Source organism: Megalobrama amblycephala, linkage group LG20, assembly GCF_018812025.1.
Source record: "Megalobrama amblycephala isolate DHTTF-2021 linkage group LG20, ASM1881202v1, whole genome shotgun sequence".
In the NCBI taxonomy this organism is placed as follows: domain Eukaryota; kingdom Metazoa; phylum Chordata; class Actinopteri; order Cypriniformes; family Xenocyprididae; genus Megalobrama; species Megalobrama amblycephala.
In genome coordinates, this window is record NC_063063.1 from 30960118 (window position 1) to 30978948 (window position 18831).

Below are 18831 nucleotides of genomic sequence, written 5' to 3' on the forward strand. Positions count from 1 at the left end.
ACGACCCGGAAGAAATCAGAATAGACAAACATCTGTTTGTTTGAACCGATGCACGTCTAGATAGATAGACAGACAGAAAATAACAGACAGACCGATTGTTATGTATGTATGTATAAGAAATAGATCCAACCAAACAAACAGGTCTTCAAACATCCACATAAGTTAATTTAAGCTACAAAAATACTAATTTATTTCTAATATAATACCAAACACTTTCAGTAAATGCATGCATTTTGAATGTTTTATTTATATGGCAGTCATATATAATTTCTAGATGACTCCTAGAAGACAAACAAAACCCAACCTGATTCATCGGCCGTGAGCAGGAGGGCTTCTGTTGGTGAAATACACTATTACAAGCACCTGGCCATTGAAATGAGAACACTCACATGACCATCAGGGTCAGCATACCTTTGCAAACCTGGGACAAAAAATGAACGGCTCAAAACAATAGAGTCATCCATGCAGAACCTCTGCTGAGCCAAGAGAGACAGAACGCTGAATGAAACGCAGCCGAGAGCCAGGGGATAGAGCGTAAAGTCACTCTGATACACTAGTGCAGAAGAACTGAGAATTTACAGCAAATATGGCTGCAAATTCAGTTTATGACTTCACTATGGAGACCCTGGAGGGAAAAGCCGTCCCACTCAGCATCTTCAGAGGAAAAGTTCTTCTCATTGTGAACGTGGCAACCTTCTGAGGGTCCACCATTGAAGAGGTAACTATGCCTAAAGTTTTTGTTTCATTAAGTAGTACAGTTTATTAAATCATTTATTGCATTTGTAGGTTACAGTAAATGTATAGAATTTTTTTTTGAACTATTTACAACAAATGTTTTAAATTTAAAGGCACAATATGTAAGATTTTTAGATTAAAATACCCCAAAACCACTAGAACAATGTTATATATTTTGTTGACTTGTGTGCTTACATTATCCCAGATGTTTCCAAGAATGTTTAAATCCAGAGAAATAAGCAACCCTTACCGTTACCCTTGATATTTTGTAGAAACCAAAAAGACGCTTTAATATATTATGTGTTTATTAGACAGGTGAGCAACTATTTGGATACATTCACCGACAGAGAACTAATCATGTTATATAGCTCAACACAGTAAGTCTTAGTCTTGTTTTCTTGATTTACCGCGAATACTTACCATGCCTAATATCAATCTAACTCACTGCAGTGTGCAACAAGCGTCTCATAGCAGCTGCCGAGCGAACGCAGAGCAGCATTATAACAACTTTCAACACACTCAAACGTATCTAATATGATAAACAGTGCTGCGTTACCCCACATACTCATGACCGGAAGAAGCATAATAAAAGAATGGCATAATAAAAGCTCCGCTGCTCTCGAGCCGTGTGTCGCGCTCGTCTCTCATTAGCAATCGCTCCAGCGGCCTCTTTCAGCTTCAACACCCTGCTTTATACTACAGTAATGTTAATAAATCTTTAATGCATTAGCTCATCCATGAATATGATTTCTGCCCAAGTCCTGATGGATTCTTTTCCACCGGATGTAGACGTGAAGACAACAGATTCCGCGAAATCAAGCTACGCCTTTGTTTTGAATAAGCGACCTCTAGTGGCGAAAATTACATATTGTGCCTTTAATGTGATGCAACTGTCAATTAAAAAACATTTAACTTATTTGTAAAATAGTGTTTGTAAAATAATAAATAAATACAAATTAATTAATGTAAATAATCAGAACTGAAATAAATGCTCTGTACAGTATCACAGGATGAATGCACTCATGGACATGTATGGAGGACTGAACTTCACTGTGCTTGGATTCCCCTGCAATCAGTTCGGCCTACAGGCACCTGGTGAGACCTGTCGCCTTACTTACTGGTTCAGATGTCTGGAGAATCTAGTGTTGTGTGCTTATTAATTAAAAGGGAGACTGGGGCAAGTTCACATCTGTATGCTGGTTTTGAACATTCTTCAAAAGATAATTCAACACCATTTTAAAGTTTGGGGTCAGTAATATTTTTTCTGACCCCAGTAATATAATTTCACCCACTCTTCCACAGAAGAGAACCATGAAACCCTGAATGTTCTGCAGTATGTGAGACCTGGAGGAGGATTTCTCCCAAAGTTCCCCATCTTCAGCAGGATTGAGGTGAACGGCGCTGATGAAAACCCTCTATACGCCTTCCTGAAGGTACTGCGTTTATCTCAATCAATCAAATGTAACTCTGTAGAGCAGCGTATATTGGAAATTATAATTTGCATAAACAAAATAAAGTCTATTTATTTTATAAGGGACATGATTTTCATCACCATTATGGACATTTCTTCCCCACAATTTCTCATTTTAAATGTTTTTTCTTTTTCTAGTTCATCAGATCTGAGAGGGTTAAATTCCCAGTAAATGCATAAACTGATGTAATGTATACCTTGAATGCAATGAAATTCGCTTCATATAAAAGCATCTGCCAAATGCATAAATGTAGATCTCTGCTGTAAACATAAAGTGGAACAGATAATGTTTCAGTTTAACTGTCAGTCCCAGTTTTTGAGCATAGTCCTGAACATTTTGAACATAAATTGTTAAAAACCCTTGAATACTTTGAAGCACAGACTTAAGTTGGTCTCTTTTTAAGGGAGATTCTTGTAGAAGTGAACTGGGAAAAAAAAAGTCAGAAAAGCAACATTTTATATTTTACAAAACAAGTTCGACTCTAAAACAAGGAAATTAAAACTATTAATCTGAACATGTTATGTTCCAAATTTTAGGTTCAATAAAAGATTTTGTTTGGGCGTAATACCAAATTTTTCCACTAGATGACATCCAGACTCTATTGGTGACCATATAAAGATATAATATTTCCATATATGGTTTGAGTGATCTGACTGAACCTTACAGTATTTCTATAATGTTGCTACTATATCATATTCAGAACCAGTATGGGCAGAATGGCAGTATTTGATTTGAACAAAACACATTGAAAACATGAGGAAAGAACCCGTATGTGCGTTACAGTTCGCTACCGCATCACAAATAACTTCTCTAGCCTATATTTAAAACATTTCAACCTTTTTTCTCATGCATTTTATGTTTCACGCTTCAGAAATGTGACATCATTCCTGGTAAGGGAGCATAGTGAGCATCAACGCTTTCTGGTTTTTGTGGTGCATTGTGGGATTTTTGGCCAACTCCCTGGTCAGTGCCCTGAGCTCATTGAGATGCATCCCATGACTTTGTTCTTCCAGGAAACTCTGCCGTTTGTCAACCCTGTCATTGGAGACATCAGGAAGCTCTACTGGTCTCCCATTAAGGCAAACGACATCCGATGGAACTTCGAGAAGTTTCTCATCACTGCAGATGGACTTCCTTACAAACGGTACCAAGATATGCTCACAAATTCACTGTCCAAAATAAAAGAAGACAAGTGTGGATTAAGCGAGACATGAAGTTAGCAAAACTACATGGCCTATTATACAGTTTAGTGTTCACTATGACCAATCAGAATCAAGTATTCCACAGAGCCATATAATAAACAAACAATTACAGTATCATGTGACTCTGCTGAATTGTCTATTGCAGGTATGATCTTCACTGTCCATTTGAAGATGTGGAGCGGGACATTGCAGCGCTTCTGCAGGGAAGACATTCATCATAACACATTCATAACCAGCTCTCTGATTATGATTCAGCTCAGCTGCAACTGTCTGTCTGGATCCATTCATAGACATGAGATCTGTGCTTAGAAGTTATTGATTCTGTCATTCTAATGTTTTAAAGTCTGTATGAGTGAATCTCGTGAAAATGTCTCAGACATATTTCACTTCAAAATGAATTGAAAAAATAAGGATATATATCATTTTCATTTTATTATTTTGTTCATTCTGACATCGGTTTAATGACGAATTAAGAACATTTCCCCCAAATTCTCATGATTGTAATTAAAAAATAATTATAGTATTTTAAACTGTAAAGAATGTTTACATTGTGGTATTATTTGTTATGGTCTTTAATTGATGCCAATTTAATAATAATAATAACTTGTATAACAACATAATATTTTGAGTTTCTGTTGATTAAACCAATTGCCTTCATTGTATTAACTCAAATTTTTAATTTCAAAAAACTAAAAATTTTAAGGCAATCAGGAAACTTACTTTTTTAAGTTAAACCAAGTCTTTTTTACAGTTTAAATAATAGTCCTAAATATATATATATATATATATATATATATATATATATATATATATATATATATATATATATCCCACATATATATTCATTTTCTTTTTAAAATTATATATATATTTAGTTTTTTGGGGTGAAAAATGATCTTGGATGGAATTTTATTGTTTCATGAGATTCATCTCTTCACAGCCACTTGAATCAAAATTCTGCACAAAATTCTAAATTCCGAAGCTCTCAGAATTCCAGAACACTGGCGTGAGAAACGCTGGTTCACCTGCCGTTATGGCTCTACAGGACGGGTTCAGGTTGTGCATCTCTTCCTCAGTGAGGCGGCACAGTGACGATCCCTCAGGAAATGCCATCCGGCAGCTGAGCTGGATCTGATGGGGGAAGAGTAGATCTGATCTTCAGTGCATTCACTCAGATCTCCTCCCGACCCAAGAACCGCCCGCTGACACCAGAGACCCGCAGAACGCCTCACTGATGTCACTGTTACCATGACAACTGCAAGAACAGTAAAGATGTTTTGAACTCTACAGGTGTTCCATTGATTTATTTGGATGCTGAAAGAGAGAAAAACTCAGTCATATATCCTGTTCCATGAGATTCATCCCTCCACAGTCAGACTCATTAAAGGGGTGGTTGATTATGATTTCACTTTTTTAACTTTAGTTAGTGTGTAATGTTGCTGTTTGAGCATTAACAACATCTGCAAAGTTATAACGCTCAAAGTTCAATGCAAAGGAGGTATTTTCTTTTACAGAAATTGCTTTTTAAGGACTACAACAAATGGCTGGTAGAGACTACAATGAGATTCTTCCTGGGTTGGTGGCATCACAAACCACAAAATTTACATAAACCCCGCCCCTGCAACAAAGGGGGCGGGGCCATGTTGGACTGCTTTAGAGAAGAGGAAGAGTTGTTGTAGTAGAGTGTTGTTGACATGCCGTCATTTTCAACGCTGGATTTGCACAAAAGATTAACATGACGGCACATGCCAGTCAATGAGTTGAATCAACTCCACAGCAACTACATCAATTTATCCACTAACCATTCAGAAACGTCTAAAAGTTGTAACTTCTTCCTGAGTCTCTCCATTAGTGTCGACTCCGGTTTGAACAATGTAAGGCTGAACACCGTTACTGACAATCCTCATTTTGGCTGCGTGAGATTCTCCAGCTTTGTTGTTGTTGAGCTGTTAAAGCTCCGCCCTCTTCTTGAAAGCGGGCTGGGAGCAGCAGCTCATTTGCATTTAAAGGGACACACACAAAAACGAAAAAAAAAAAAAAATTGACAAGCTATAATAAATGATCTGTGGGGGATTTTGAGCTGAAACTTCACAGACACATTCTGGGGACACCAGAGACTTAAATTACATCTTGTAAATGATGCATAAATGGATCATCTTTAAATTAGATGAATGCATGATAAGAGATATAACATTTTCAGGTTTTTAATAAAATCCCATTCTGTTTTTTCAAGTTTTGGCATTAATTCTCCACTAGATGTCAGTATTATACAGTCAGAGTACAGCACTGATTTAAAGAGATTAACAAAGAGGTTAAATTATTTAAGCAAATGTAAATAAAATAGAGCTGTGCTTCTCAAATCATAACAGAAAATCTAATAACATTTATCATAGTAGCTAGAAGTAAACCTTTAACTTTTGTAGCAGTAGGTCTATAGAATACACCCCCATTATATTAATTATGAACTGTAAAATACAGTTGCATATGTTTGATGACAGACTTTAGAATTCATACCATACCTTTCAACCATGAAATCTCTTTTGTGGCCTTTGCACGGGCCTACCGCTCTCCGCAGAGACAGACGCCTGATTTCCTGCTTTCTTAATTGCATCTGACTGTCGATTTGAGCAGCTTATAATGACCTGCTCACTAAAGCACATGTTTTAGATGTTTCTGCTGTCAGTACAGGAGCATTTGCATGTTTCTGGCTGGGAAATGTGTGGAACTGCATTTAATGTAATTGTTCTCTTTGGTGAAATATCTCAATTGTAGTGAAAAGGCTGTAATTGCTTCATATGCCATCGTGCAGGTCAGACAGCTCTGAATATTGGGCCTAAACTTGTACGCTGTCATTATTTCTGCCTTTATAATTAAGGCTTTTGAAACCTGTCAGTGCTTCATTAGGGCTGAACTACTGCTGTGCGTTTAGTGAGAAGACTATAGAGAGAATACAGTATTATAATCGCAAACAATAATTGGAGCATATCACATAATGTAAATTTATACATTCTGAGTAGGTTAAAGCTTAATTGTTTTCATTTTTATACATTTAAAATAATCATTTTGATCAAAAACAATTGATGTAGCCTAATGGAAGTCTACGAGGCAAGATATTTTGAAGAAGCCTAAATGTGCAGCTTGTAATTAAAAGCACTTATTTTAAATGTCAAGGTACTTATATTCGTTATTCTGAACAAAATATGTGCTATTTGAGTTGCAAATGTTATCACGTTTCACAAAATTATGTGGTTATACTTTCAAAACAGTGTGTATTTTTACATTTATGCCCCTTAAACTTCCTTTGACATCCAAGTGTACCATTAACAAAGTTTTGGCTTGTTTTTACAAACAGAGAGACTAATTGAAATTCTTTTTGTCCATCAGATGCTGTCTATGGAGCAAATATTATTTTTAAATAAATAAATAAATAATGATTCAGCAGTCCTTCTTCCAAAACTCGTTTTTGTCTTACCCTGATTCACTATGGTAAGCCTATTACACGTGTTTATATTTTTGACCTGACGGGACGGTTTTCCCGGGTAACTGAATACGTATGGGCCTACGTCAATCGCCCGTGAGTGTCTCGTCATATCCGTAAACAGAAAAAAGTTGCTCCGGCTACTTTGACTTGCTTGGTATGGGAGCGGCATAGGTTAGTTGTTAAAACGAGCGAGAAAAGTTGACATGGAGCAGCTAAATCTCCACCTTCCGGGGAATTATCCGTTTTTAACAAACGCCGAAAAGAGGAGAGTCTGCTGGCTGAAAGAGAAAGCGACAGAGCTCGTGATCAGCTTGGCTTTTCGGAGATTGCGAGAACTGACGGATTTAAAATGTTGTAGGCTAAAAGTGTGGCGGACATTAAGTTTTTATTACTCAACAGGTGAGTAAGGTATTTTTTTGAACAGATGAATCGCCATATGTAGCTCTCTGACAGAGTTCATTGTGAATAGTCATATTCATCCGCATTCCGCACAGTCAAGCAGAGCCGAAGCACAACCAAAACAATGTTCTTCCGCAAGATGCATTTAGTTTGTTTTTTTAACTGCTAGAGCGTCAAAAGTTACATAGTGTAGGCTAACTTTAAAATAACCATAATTTCTTACTAAATTGGCATTGCAAATTGCTGTTTAATAGTTTTCTATAGGTCTACTTTGTTAATCATCTCAAGTAGTAAATAAAACATGCCAAGAAGACTTTTATCAAGCCATCAGAGCAGCTGTAGTGACCACAATAGCAGGTTAGATTGATCTCAAAGCGTTGTGAGACAGATTTATCTCCTCATGTTCGGACATCAGCCCTGCACCTCACTGTATCATCCGTTTCATAACCTCAACACAACCTACGAAGAGTTATAACCGCATCTAACACAGAGCGAATGATGTATCCTTGTGCCTGAGATGTGATTTATGAATCCAGAGCTGCCAGTGCTGCTCAATAGTGATGTACGATGTTGGAAAATTGACATGTTACTGTTTATTCAAATATTATTACAAATTTGTTAAAGATTTTGCGTAGTTGTGCTTGGAGTCAATTGCTTTATTTGTGATAATGCAAAGAAACATGCCAAATTGTGCGGATATAATTTTTGGCCAGGCTGTCATACAAAGAAATTATGAATGCATGCAAAAACAAGAGAGAACCAACAACCTTTTTGTTTCCTATGCATAGTAAAATAAAACCTGTAGCTGTAGTTTTTTAATTTGATTAAAATGATTTAATACCGCAAGTTTAGTGTTTTGTTCTTCCCTCATTTTTAAAATAATTTCCTCATAATTTGATTGTTTAATTGGACTTGTTGGGTCATTAAAAACAAATATCCCCTCTGGACATCACTTTTGGCCACTACTGTATGTATATTATCACAGAAAAAGATTTCACATAATATTTTGAGTATTAAGCACATAACATAAATGCTTTGATATGATGACATTCAGACCTTCAGTGTGCAAATGCTGTTTTGCAATGCTATGAAAGATTGGCTTTGCAGACTCATTTATAGATGTGCATGTAATGCATTTCTCATATTATAAAAGCCTCACAGCAGTTGAGCATATCTGTGCAGAAACCGAAGGGCCCTGTAAAGCTGAATCTCTGCGAGAGCTAAAAACCCAGTGAAGTTCATCCATCATCCGTAGTCCTCTCTACATTTCCATTGATCTACACTGAGGATAAAAATAACATGCTGTTATTGTTATATCCCAGCAAGCAATTTCTCCAGGGTGATGGAGTGCACGGCTGCATCTGCCCTGGCGTGGACACACAGTCGCAGTCTGTCTTCCTGTCAATAACATGGCACTTGTGCAAATCACGGATCAATCACGGCTGGAAGCGTAATGCAGTTGACCCCTAAAGAAGATATTTGGAACAGGGCTGTTATTATAAATGAAACTAAAACTAAAACCATTTCCGTTATACCTGAAATAAAATAAAATATTAAAAGTTTTATTTTCTTACCCATTTTCAATTAGTTTAACTTGATGTAGGCTACTAAAATAAAAATTAATAAAAGAAGTATATACAATTTTTTATACACATACACACAAAATTACTAAAACTTTTACTGAACTTAAAATGAAAACAGAAAATATAAACCATCAAATATAAAGTCTAATTCAGAATATTAAAAATAATAGTATCTCGATGATAACACTGAGTTGGACTCATCTTGCTTTTTATTATCGTAAAATCATAGTATTCATTAATTTCTTACTCATATATGAACGTTTCTTCAACTAGGGCACTTTTGGGTTGATTTTTTTTTATTTTTTTTTTTTTATAAAAAACTAATATATTTGGACTTTTCTTATGCAATATTACATGAAGGTCACATTGTAAATGTCTTGGAAATGCATTGAAATGCCTTTTAATATAGATTTTATTGTTTTTGTCCTAGACTCAAATCTTTGTACTACACGTTTAATCTCAAACTATGAAAATCTATAATAAAAAATATTAATTATTGCATTTCATCTCAACAAGCAAGAGCATTAATCAGTCAATATTTGAGTAAAAAAAAAAAAAAAATAATAATAAAATAATATATATATATATATATATATATAATTATTATTATTTTTTTTTTAATACATAAGTCAAATCTGTCTATTAATTGTGGCATAATTTCAACAACACCATAAAAAATAAAAAATCAGAGCAGATGTGTGGACAAAAAAAGAGAGAGAAATCAAGATAAATATCACTTGTGAACAGAATATTTATTGCATATGATTCCCACTCAAGCTGTTATTTTGCCAAATTATGCAAAAACTGTGAAAATAATATTATATTATTTTTAAAATATATAATGCAATACAATACAATGATGATTGAGAGATGAACAAATAAACCTGATGATCATATTTGAAACTCTATATGGTTTATATGATGTATGGATAATCAAGTAAACTGAAGTTGCTTCAGTCCAGTAAGTGTTCATCTTGAAAAATTACTAGCAATACCAAAGTTATTCTTATGTTTACTTTATAAAAATCAGTAAAGTTAAAAAAGCCTTAACTATCAATCAAACGACAGAAGGCATAACAGATTTTTCAGCAAAGTTTTAATCATGTTGATCATTTAGAGGCCTTAGAAATTTGCATATCAAATATATAGGGTTTTCTTCTGAAACTTTAGAGGAGATGTGTAAGATTATTGCAGGAGTGCAATTTGCTCTCCATTTAATCTCATTACCATCTAGAAGAAACTGTTGAGATATTAAAGAGATTGTGACTTTTCCTCCATGTGTACAATTCCTTATGCATTTCAGAAATCTCTTTTCAATCCCAATAAGAGTAAATCCAGCTGACTCTGTGAAAGTTTTACAATGAACAAGCCTCACATAAATTATAAAAGCATTATCATCATGTAAGCAGTGCTTAACAGTCTAAATGAATCCAAACAAATTACAGTCTACACACACACAGATTAATTTGCACCAAATAAATAATTATTATATTATGAAACACACTCAGTCGAGAGCTGACGGCCCACATGTACGCCAGATGTTTCTTCTCATCTGACAGGAATCGCTCCGTGCTTCTCTTCCCTACAGTCACACACTTGAGTGAAACTCGAAAAAAAATCCCAAAATTAATCCATTACATATGACATGGAATAATCACATATATGGGTGTTTCTTTTAGAAAATGAACACTGTCATTTCTGCCGCATCTCAGTGTGTTTGATAGCGTTCTGTGGTTTTAGATATTATTTATAACCATTATTTTAAACTTCATCCTACTAAGGCTAATTTCATTGGAAGCACTTTTGTACACTGTAAAAAAATATTTTCATGAATCATCACAACATTTTTTCTTTTGACAGAACAACTTAGATAATTCATGTGGTTGAGATAGCATAATATTTTTAGTTTCTGTTGATTAAATCAATCGCCTTCATTGTATTAACTCAAATTCTTAATTTTATTCAACTCAAAATTTTAAGGCAACCATGCTTTTTTTAAGTTAAACCAACAATTTTATTTTTTTTTGGCCGTATAAATATCAACATCTGCACCAAATTGCATGTCTTTGAATAAAATTAAGCCGTTTTTTCACCTCAAGTATAATGCATCAGTGATACAAAGCATAAAACACAAACTGCACACTTTTAAAAAAAATGTTTTTGTTCAATAAACTGTTCCATTTATTTTCAATTTGTCAGGTTAATAATGTTTCAAACTTTGCTCAGATTGACCAAAATTCTGCGTCTAAAGTCTGAGATCTCAATATGAACTCAAACATTTAAATGAAAATCTAATTCATCCACACTGGTTTTTGTTAAAATAATTAAATCAAATATTTAATATAATTATGGGGTCCAGAGTACCTTCCTTTAGCATCTTTCTTTGCTCTCATGTCCGGGTCATGTGGTCATTTGTCTTCTGTCAGTTCAAATCTCTTAGCGTCTGAAATGAGAAAGACCCATCTGGTTTACCATAAACACATAACCATAAACGGATAGATCTAAAATGTCAAAGAGTTCTTCAAACAGCTTTGCTTCAAGTTGTGTTGAACATTTCTGGTCAGAGTGAATCTCACGTCACACTGATCAATGTCACAGGTGCTTGGTCCATTTTCATATTTCTAATTAACTGCCTCTAACCGTCTTCAGTCGACGGGCAGCTTATATGATGTGTTTTTATCTTCAGACAGCACTCGCTCAAACCCTCTGTGGTCCGGGGGGAGGAGCGGCCAGCTCTCCGATTCAGCTTTTGACCACCAGAGAAGCAGAACTAATGACAACATTAGTCCGCTTTTGTGTACGAGGCCACCGGATATGGATTAACCAAGCAAGAAATAATCTAGGATTCTACAGTATGCATGAATAAGCACATGGGGTTTTTAAATGTTTCGTTTTCGCCCCAAAATGTGTTTTCCTTTTCTCTTTTTGGACGAGATCCTGCGCTTTGTGGCTCTGAAGATGAAGAGGAACTCAAGCAAGTGTGCTACTCATTAAATCGTTGATTTGTTTAATCTGCAGACCTCACACCAGACAGCTTTTCCTCATGTGACCTTGTCTCTCTGTCTGTGTCTCTTTGTCTTTCTCATATAAAGAGGTTTTGAGCGAGTATTTGACACTGGAACACAAAGCCTCCAGCCTGTGCTGTCTAACTAAAATGACATTGGTTTCTCTGTCTGATGTGTCTAATGATGTGTTCATTGCAGGTCTGTGGTCAGTTTACAGACTTTCACAGGCGTTAAAACACACTTTCCCAAACAACACGAAAAAAATGCTGGTTTAAAAACAACCCAAGTTGGGTTGAAAATGGACAAACCCAGCAATTGGGTTAAATGTTTGCCCAACCTGCTGGGTAGTTTTATTCAACTCAACTATTGTTTAAAAATGACTGTATTGCTTGCTTAAAATGAACCCAAAAGAAATGAACATTTATTAATATGCTTAATGAATGATAATTAAACAATAAACATTCATTAAATTGCTTATTAATAAATATTCACCTTTTGATTATTATTGTTGCCTCTAGTAACTATGTGTGTGATTTTTAATTTTCAACCTATTTTGGATTTTGGGCTCATTTTAAGATAGCCATATAGTCATTTTTAAACAATAGTTGAGTTAAATAAAACTTGTTTTATTTATTTTTAACCCAACTTGGGTTGTTTTTAACCCATATATATATATATATATATATATATATATATATATATATATATATATATATATATATATACACACAATTATTTGCTTGCAAAGTACAACAAATGCTGCTATAATATAGAAATTTATATATTTTAACATATCTTCTTTATTACATTATTGTAATTTATTACATTTTTTTATCACAGTAATGTGATTTTTTTTTTGCATTATGTTAATGAGAATTGAGGGTGAAAATGCTTAATAATCATGAAAATAATGTAACAATGCAATATAAAATGTTTAATTTCCTTAAAACAAAAAATATATATATTTCTTTCTTTTGAATTCAGGGTGAAATGTGGCATGTACATGTTTTGTGAGATTCATTTCTTTCAGTAGTGTTTGTTTAATCTTTAATGACAAAGTACATTGTGACATTTCCAAAATTATATCACATAACTATTATCGTCACATGCATACCTTTATGATTTTTCTCTTTATTTGATGCAAACATTTGATTTGTAATCAGAATTCAGATTGCATTTCAGCCCTTTGTGTTCTTGCTATGTTAGTTTAATCAAAATCAATATCTTATTTTACAAAAACACATCTGACCTAAATCCTACAAGACTTTATAATTTAATTAAATATTACTGCAATCAGAGTAACTTGACCGAAATATGCAATGCACAGTAATGAGAATGCACACTTATTTATGAGTGAAACTGTTTGTGAACTAATTAATCTTTTTGATTAAATTATTTTCTCTAAGGCAGGCTAGTTAATTATTTTCGACCAGGGTCCTAATGATCAAATCAGACTAAGAAAATTAATATAACAGCAAAATAGAAATAACAATGCTTAGATAGATAGATAGATAGATAGATAGATAGATAGATAGATAGATAGATAGAGGTCTTAATATACTATTCTAAAGTTCTGTAAATTAATTTATGTTAAACATTTACAAGTTTTTACTTTTTTCTGTTTCAATGTTTCTCCGTGGCTGTGAAGTGGATTAGTGTTGTTCACATGACAGCTGTCTCTCTTTCTCTCATGGCTGCTGAGTAAATGGCACTTGAGAACAGTTCAGCAACACAAAACATTCTGACATTTAGAAGTGTGTGAACAAGAGCCCCGAGGCATCAGACAGGCTTAAAACAGGAGTGTTTTCATAGTGGGAATCAATGACAGCATCCACATGTGATTTCACATCACACCCTCTGGAAAAAATCACATTCACTATAGGGAAAATGAACTGTAATTGACTCACTGAATGATAAATAAATCAATGAATGAGAAGTGAAGACAAGTGAATATGAGAATGCAAACACCCTCAAATGAAACTGAGATCTCAGTCGTTTCTCATAGTTTTCAACCCAAGGGCTGGCTAAACAGGACAGAACATGTTGGATTTTGGGTTGATTCATTTTTACTACAATACTGGCTTTTTTTTACTTCATACATGAATTAATGTTTACGGATTAACTTAAATCCTCTAAACGTTTTTTAAATGCTCCACAACCTCTAGTTTGCATTATAATTCCTTTATTTTCAATCATACTGCATATTTTATATCGTTATGCCTACATTTAAGCTCGTTTAACAAATATTAGAAGTAAAAATTAAACATTTAGAAGTAATTCAAGTGTAATGGACGTCGTGTTTCCACCGTAACGCCGCTGGATCTCGTACCGGAGATGACTCGCGTTCGGCGGGGAAACTGCTAACTTCAGACCGCCGCCTGCGTTTCACTTGTAGCCTGAAAATGCTGTGACTGATGCAGGTTTTTGAGCCCGTAAGTCACGATTTCAAATCACGACTCACGACTTTGTAGCGTTCCAGGAAAGTCACGCCAAACTGCGTAAAAGTGTAAACAAACCAACATGGCGGACCGTAGCCTACGGGGCTTATGCTCATTAATTATTTCTATCGCCAAAGGTGCTTACTCCTTGCTTATTTAAGGGAAACAGAGGAGGAAAACGGCGCATAAGGCAAGAGAAGCTGTTATACCTTTTATTTTACCGTGCACTTGCATAAACACGGCATCCGTAGGGGCTGCCATTGTTGTTTCACGGGCTATGTGACGTCAGAACTCGTAACTGGGAGTACGTCGATTTGGTAGGAGTTCACGGGTGGGAAGTCACGGTTTTGACTGCTGTTCCAGTGCACTTTCACGGGTAGAAGGTTGGAAAAACGGGTTACGGGTTGCCTGGAACGCGGCATGACTCCGTAACCTGTCCATAAATAACAAGTGTACCAACATCCTAAGTATAGTCTGTATCTTTTTTAATACAATTTTATGCAATGCATCAGGCGTTTTCATCACGTTTAGGTGTCTCATATCGCGCTGTATGTTAAATTAAACGACATACAGAACCATAACGAATTTTTAGATAAAATAAAACATACACAAACCTGTAGTTTACCGAAGACAAGCACCAATTTGACGGAGCTGCACTCGGGATAAATAACTCAACCTCTGGGTTATATCTGACCCAGAATCTGGGTAACACAAAAACTACCCAAACACTAGAAAAATAACCCCCAAAAATGATCCAAAAGGCTCAACCCAGGAGATCCGACCACAAGTGATCATTCACTCATCTTTGCCTCATACTGTTCTGATGTGAACTTGTGTCCTCCAACAAGCAAAGGTCAAAAATCGCCACTGCGATTTCTCTCTTTTATATGTAAACATGTTTTTCTTTCTTTCTAAAATCAAGGGATATAAGAGACTGGGGCTAGTTGTCACAGATTTTACTCCAGTAAAATTTCTCTGAAACAAATCTCAAAGTTTTGTCTTGTACTGTATTGTCAAGGAAAATGAAAAATCCAGTTCATTAAACACACAGAAATACTGTCACACTATAAGGAATACATCTGTTACTGACAACAATAGGACTTTAGCTTGCTAATATATAAAGCAACCAAATGTTGTGAATATATTCATGTCTGTTGTGATTTTGCATGTGTGTTTGTGTGCATGTGCGACTATGAAGGGCCAGCACACAATAGCTAATGATTCTGATCTTTGGGTTAATGACAGATTAATGCTGGTTTAATTAGGGCCAGCAGTTTAACCAACACACCTACATACAAAATCTGGCCCAATTCATCTCATCTAAAGCAAATACACACAAAATGTCAATGCAATAATCTGAGCTGTATAGTTTTATATAAATAAGTATGTATATAGTAGTGAGTTGTGCACATATATGACTGACGTTTAGTGTTTCGCACACACGCGGTCTCTGTGGCGGCAGTTTCTCTCATTAATTCATACACAGTGATGCGTGTACAGCGTGATAGTCCAGTAATCACACAGACACGACTGAATTCTGTCAACAACTGCCAAAGCATCTGTCTCCAGCAGTGAGTGTGTGTGTGTGTGTGTGTGTGTGTGTGTGTGTGTGTGTGTTCTCACAGCAATACAGTGATACTGAACATTTCTTGTTATTTAAGGTTCACTGAATTTTACTTGTAGGTTCACAGTTGATGATGTTATTTCTGGAATTATATTTCTGAATTTATATGGTTGGAAAACATGGTGAAGAAATCTGTGTTCTGTGAAACTTCTTTCTTTCTTAAGTCAAAGTTGTTTGTTGTCGTATGTACAAGTATATACAAAGTACAATTAAACTACAATTACTTGAATGCTTCTCCACAGACCATAGACAAGACAGAATACAGGAGACAGTATTGCTTTGTATAAACATATACATACTATCTATGTAGAGATAAAAAATAATTTATTTAATTACAATTAATGCAGTCCTTATCTGGCACAAAAACAATATGAATCTCAACAGCAAAGCAACAACATTTATTTTACATATAAATAAAATAAGACTTTTTTTTATTAAATACAACTAATAAAAATATATATAAATAAAATAAAAAACAGTGTAAAAATAATAAAAAAACTAATAAAAATAATAAAATAAATAAAACTAATTTATATGACTGAGTCAAGAAGATTATGAAGAATTGCAGCATTTCACTAGATGCTGCAAAAAAAGATATAAAATACTTTTATCAGTGAGTACACACACACATATAAATAAATATATATATGAATACATTAACAAATGAACAAATGAATACATTAACAAATTAATATATTAAGTATAACAATAATTGCTAACCTTTATGTGATGATGCAGATAGCAGTATAAAGTTCAAGGCCATGTCCAGCAAAAAATAGACATAAATTAATTTATAGAAATCATATAAATATGGTTATATAGTTGTTGTTTTCATTGTATATCTTGGATGTAACCAACCACTAACCTTAAATGCTAAAGCTGACGTTTCGCCATTGATGTGTGAGTTATGAAGTTCTCTCAGAGGTGAGTTTTGAGGTCAACTGAGGTGTCCGTGTGGAAAGTCACATGACTGTGTCCATGTTTCGGGGGGAATCTGCACACGTTTCATTAGCCTGCAGAACTGATAAAGACTCATTCCAGTGAATCAGTTTGTTTAAACAATTTGTGGTAACACTTTACAATAAGGTTAACATTAGTTATGAACTAACAATGAAAAATACTTCTAAAGCATATATTACTCTTAATAATAATAATAATAATATGTTTTATTTAGCGCCTTTCAAGAACCCAAGGACGCTTTACATGAAGTTGATAAATAACATGAATATATATACAAGTATACAGTCAGTATACAACACGTACAACACTGTCTTAGTTAATGTGATGTCATCATTTACTAAAAACTATTTAAATCAAAAGTTGTATTTGTTATTATTATTTACCTGAGTTGACATGAACTATAGCAACAGTTCTATCTGTATAACGTTAACAAAGATGATGAAATGTTGTAACAAATTAACTAATTTTGCTTAAAGGGGACCTATGATGCCTCTTTCACAAGATGTAATATAAGTCTCTGGTGTCTGTGAAGTTTCAGCTCAAAATCCCCCACAGATCATTTATTATAGCTTGACAAATTTGCCCCTATTTGGGTGTGAGCAAAAATAAGCCTTTTTGTGTGTGTCCCTTTAAATGCAAATGAGCTGCTTCTCCCAGCCCCCTTTCCAGAAGAGGGTGGAGCTTTAGCAGCTCAACAACAACAAAGCTGGAGAATCTCACGCAGCCAAAATGAGGATTGTCAGTAACGGTGTTCAGCCTTACATTGTTCAAACCGGAGTCGACACTGATGGAGAGACTCAGGAAGAAGTTACAACTTTTAGACGTTTCTGAATGGTTAGTGGATAAATTTATTTATTTATTCATTCTTTTTACACATTTAACTCCAAAAAAATAATTGTATAAATACAGTAAATATGCAAGTAAATAAGCCACTGATTTGTTCAATTCATGATCAACTTGCTTAGTTTAATTTGTGAATAACTTCATTAAAAATCTTTTTCACTATATGCTGCACAGGTGCATGTGTTTAAAAAGTAAGAGTAAGTACCTCAACTTCTGCCTTAAACGAGGTTGACAGGGACCCCACCGGATGATCGTTGTGTGTTGGTTAAAACAGAAGACGGGGCACAACATCATTCATTGACTCCTGCTGTGTGAGGAATCCCAGATATGAGCCTTTTTAAAAGCACACATTTATCTCTCGCTGTGGTCTTTTGCTCCTGTTGGCAATTAGTTTTAGTCATGAATGGGTTCTGTGACTCGAGCTTTAAATATTTCGTTGTCTTGAACACACAAAGCGAATCCACTTACTCCAGCGGATTAGGAATGAAACTTCCTGCTGAAAATCCCAACGACAAAGTCTACAAGCTGAGAGGAGTCGAGCAAACAGGTTTACTCACAAACAGAGTCAGAGGAGTAAGCCAGAGGTCCTTCTGTGAGGAGATTTAACCCTGTTTATGTCACTCAGCACTCATTAAAAACACTAAATGGTTCTCAGGAAGTGGCCCTTCAGAAAAGAGGCTCCATTCATCCTTTATATAAAAAGGGGAGGACTGCACAACACACTCTCAACACACACACACAGAGTGACACCAGCTGATTTGATCTGTCGGGGGACGCTGCCATATGGCTCGATTCGGCTCCAGCTGAGGCCTTTGGGTTCCTCTGTAAAACGTCCCAGTGATCTGAGACACTTAAAACTTCCTTTATTGCTTTTAACTGTTTTGTGTGCACGTTTATCCCATATAAAACAAGAGCCACACTGAAATGAGTATGAGGAGCATGCAGTACCTTCAGTGGCCAGTTGAGGACATGCTTTCCTCAGGATGAGTGCAGATATGAAAACCACACAACAAAACACAAGCAATGACTTTTCACATGTCCCCTGCTTAGGTTTCATTCAACCACATTGATTGTTACAGATCCTGTTAT

The 18831-nt window shown here is 35.1% G+C and overlaps 1 protein-coding gene and 1 long non-coding RNA gene across 3 annotated transcripts; both read left to right on the top strand.

Moving 5' to 3' along the window:
* The first annotated feature begins 32 nt into the window (after positions 1-32).
* Positions 33-4055, top strand: gpx9 (glutathione peroxidase 9). 2 transcript variants are annotated; one of them, XM_048171296.1, is made up of 5 exons: positions 33-718; positions 1737-1830; positions 2038-2168; positions 3221-3351; positions 3555-4055. In XM_048171296.1, exons 2-5 carry the CDS (start codon positions 1746-1748, stop codon positions 3628-3630), a joined length of 423 nt encoding a protein of 140 aa, XP_048027253.1. In that variant the 5' UTR covers positions 33-718; positions 1737-1745; the 3' UTR covers positions 3631-4055. The 2 variants fall into 2 exon arrangements, with proteins under 2 accessions (XP_048027253.1, XP_048027254.1); XM_048171297.1 differs by having other exon boundaries at positions 2038-2126.
* A 2837-nt stretch (positions 4056-6892) lies between these two features.
* On the top strand, positions 6893-12043 carry LOC125255885. Its single transcript, XR_007182021.1, has 2 exons — positions 6893-7289; positions 11559-12043. It is a non-coding gene; the product is annotated as an uncharacterized LOC125255885 (long non-coding RNA).
* Positions 12044-18831: the final 6788 nt, after the last annotated feature.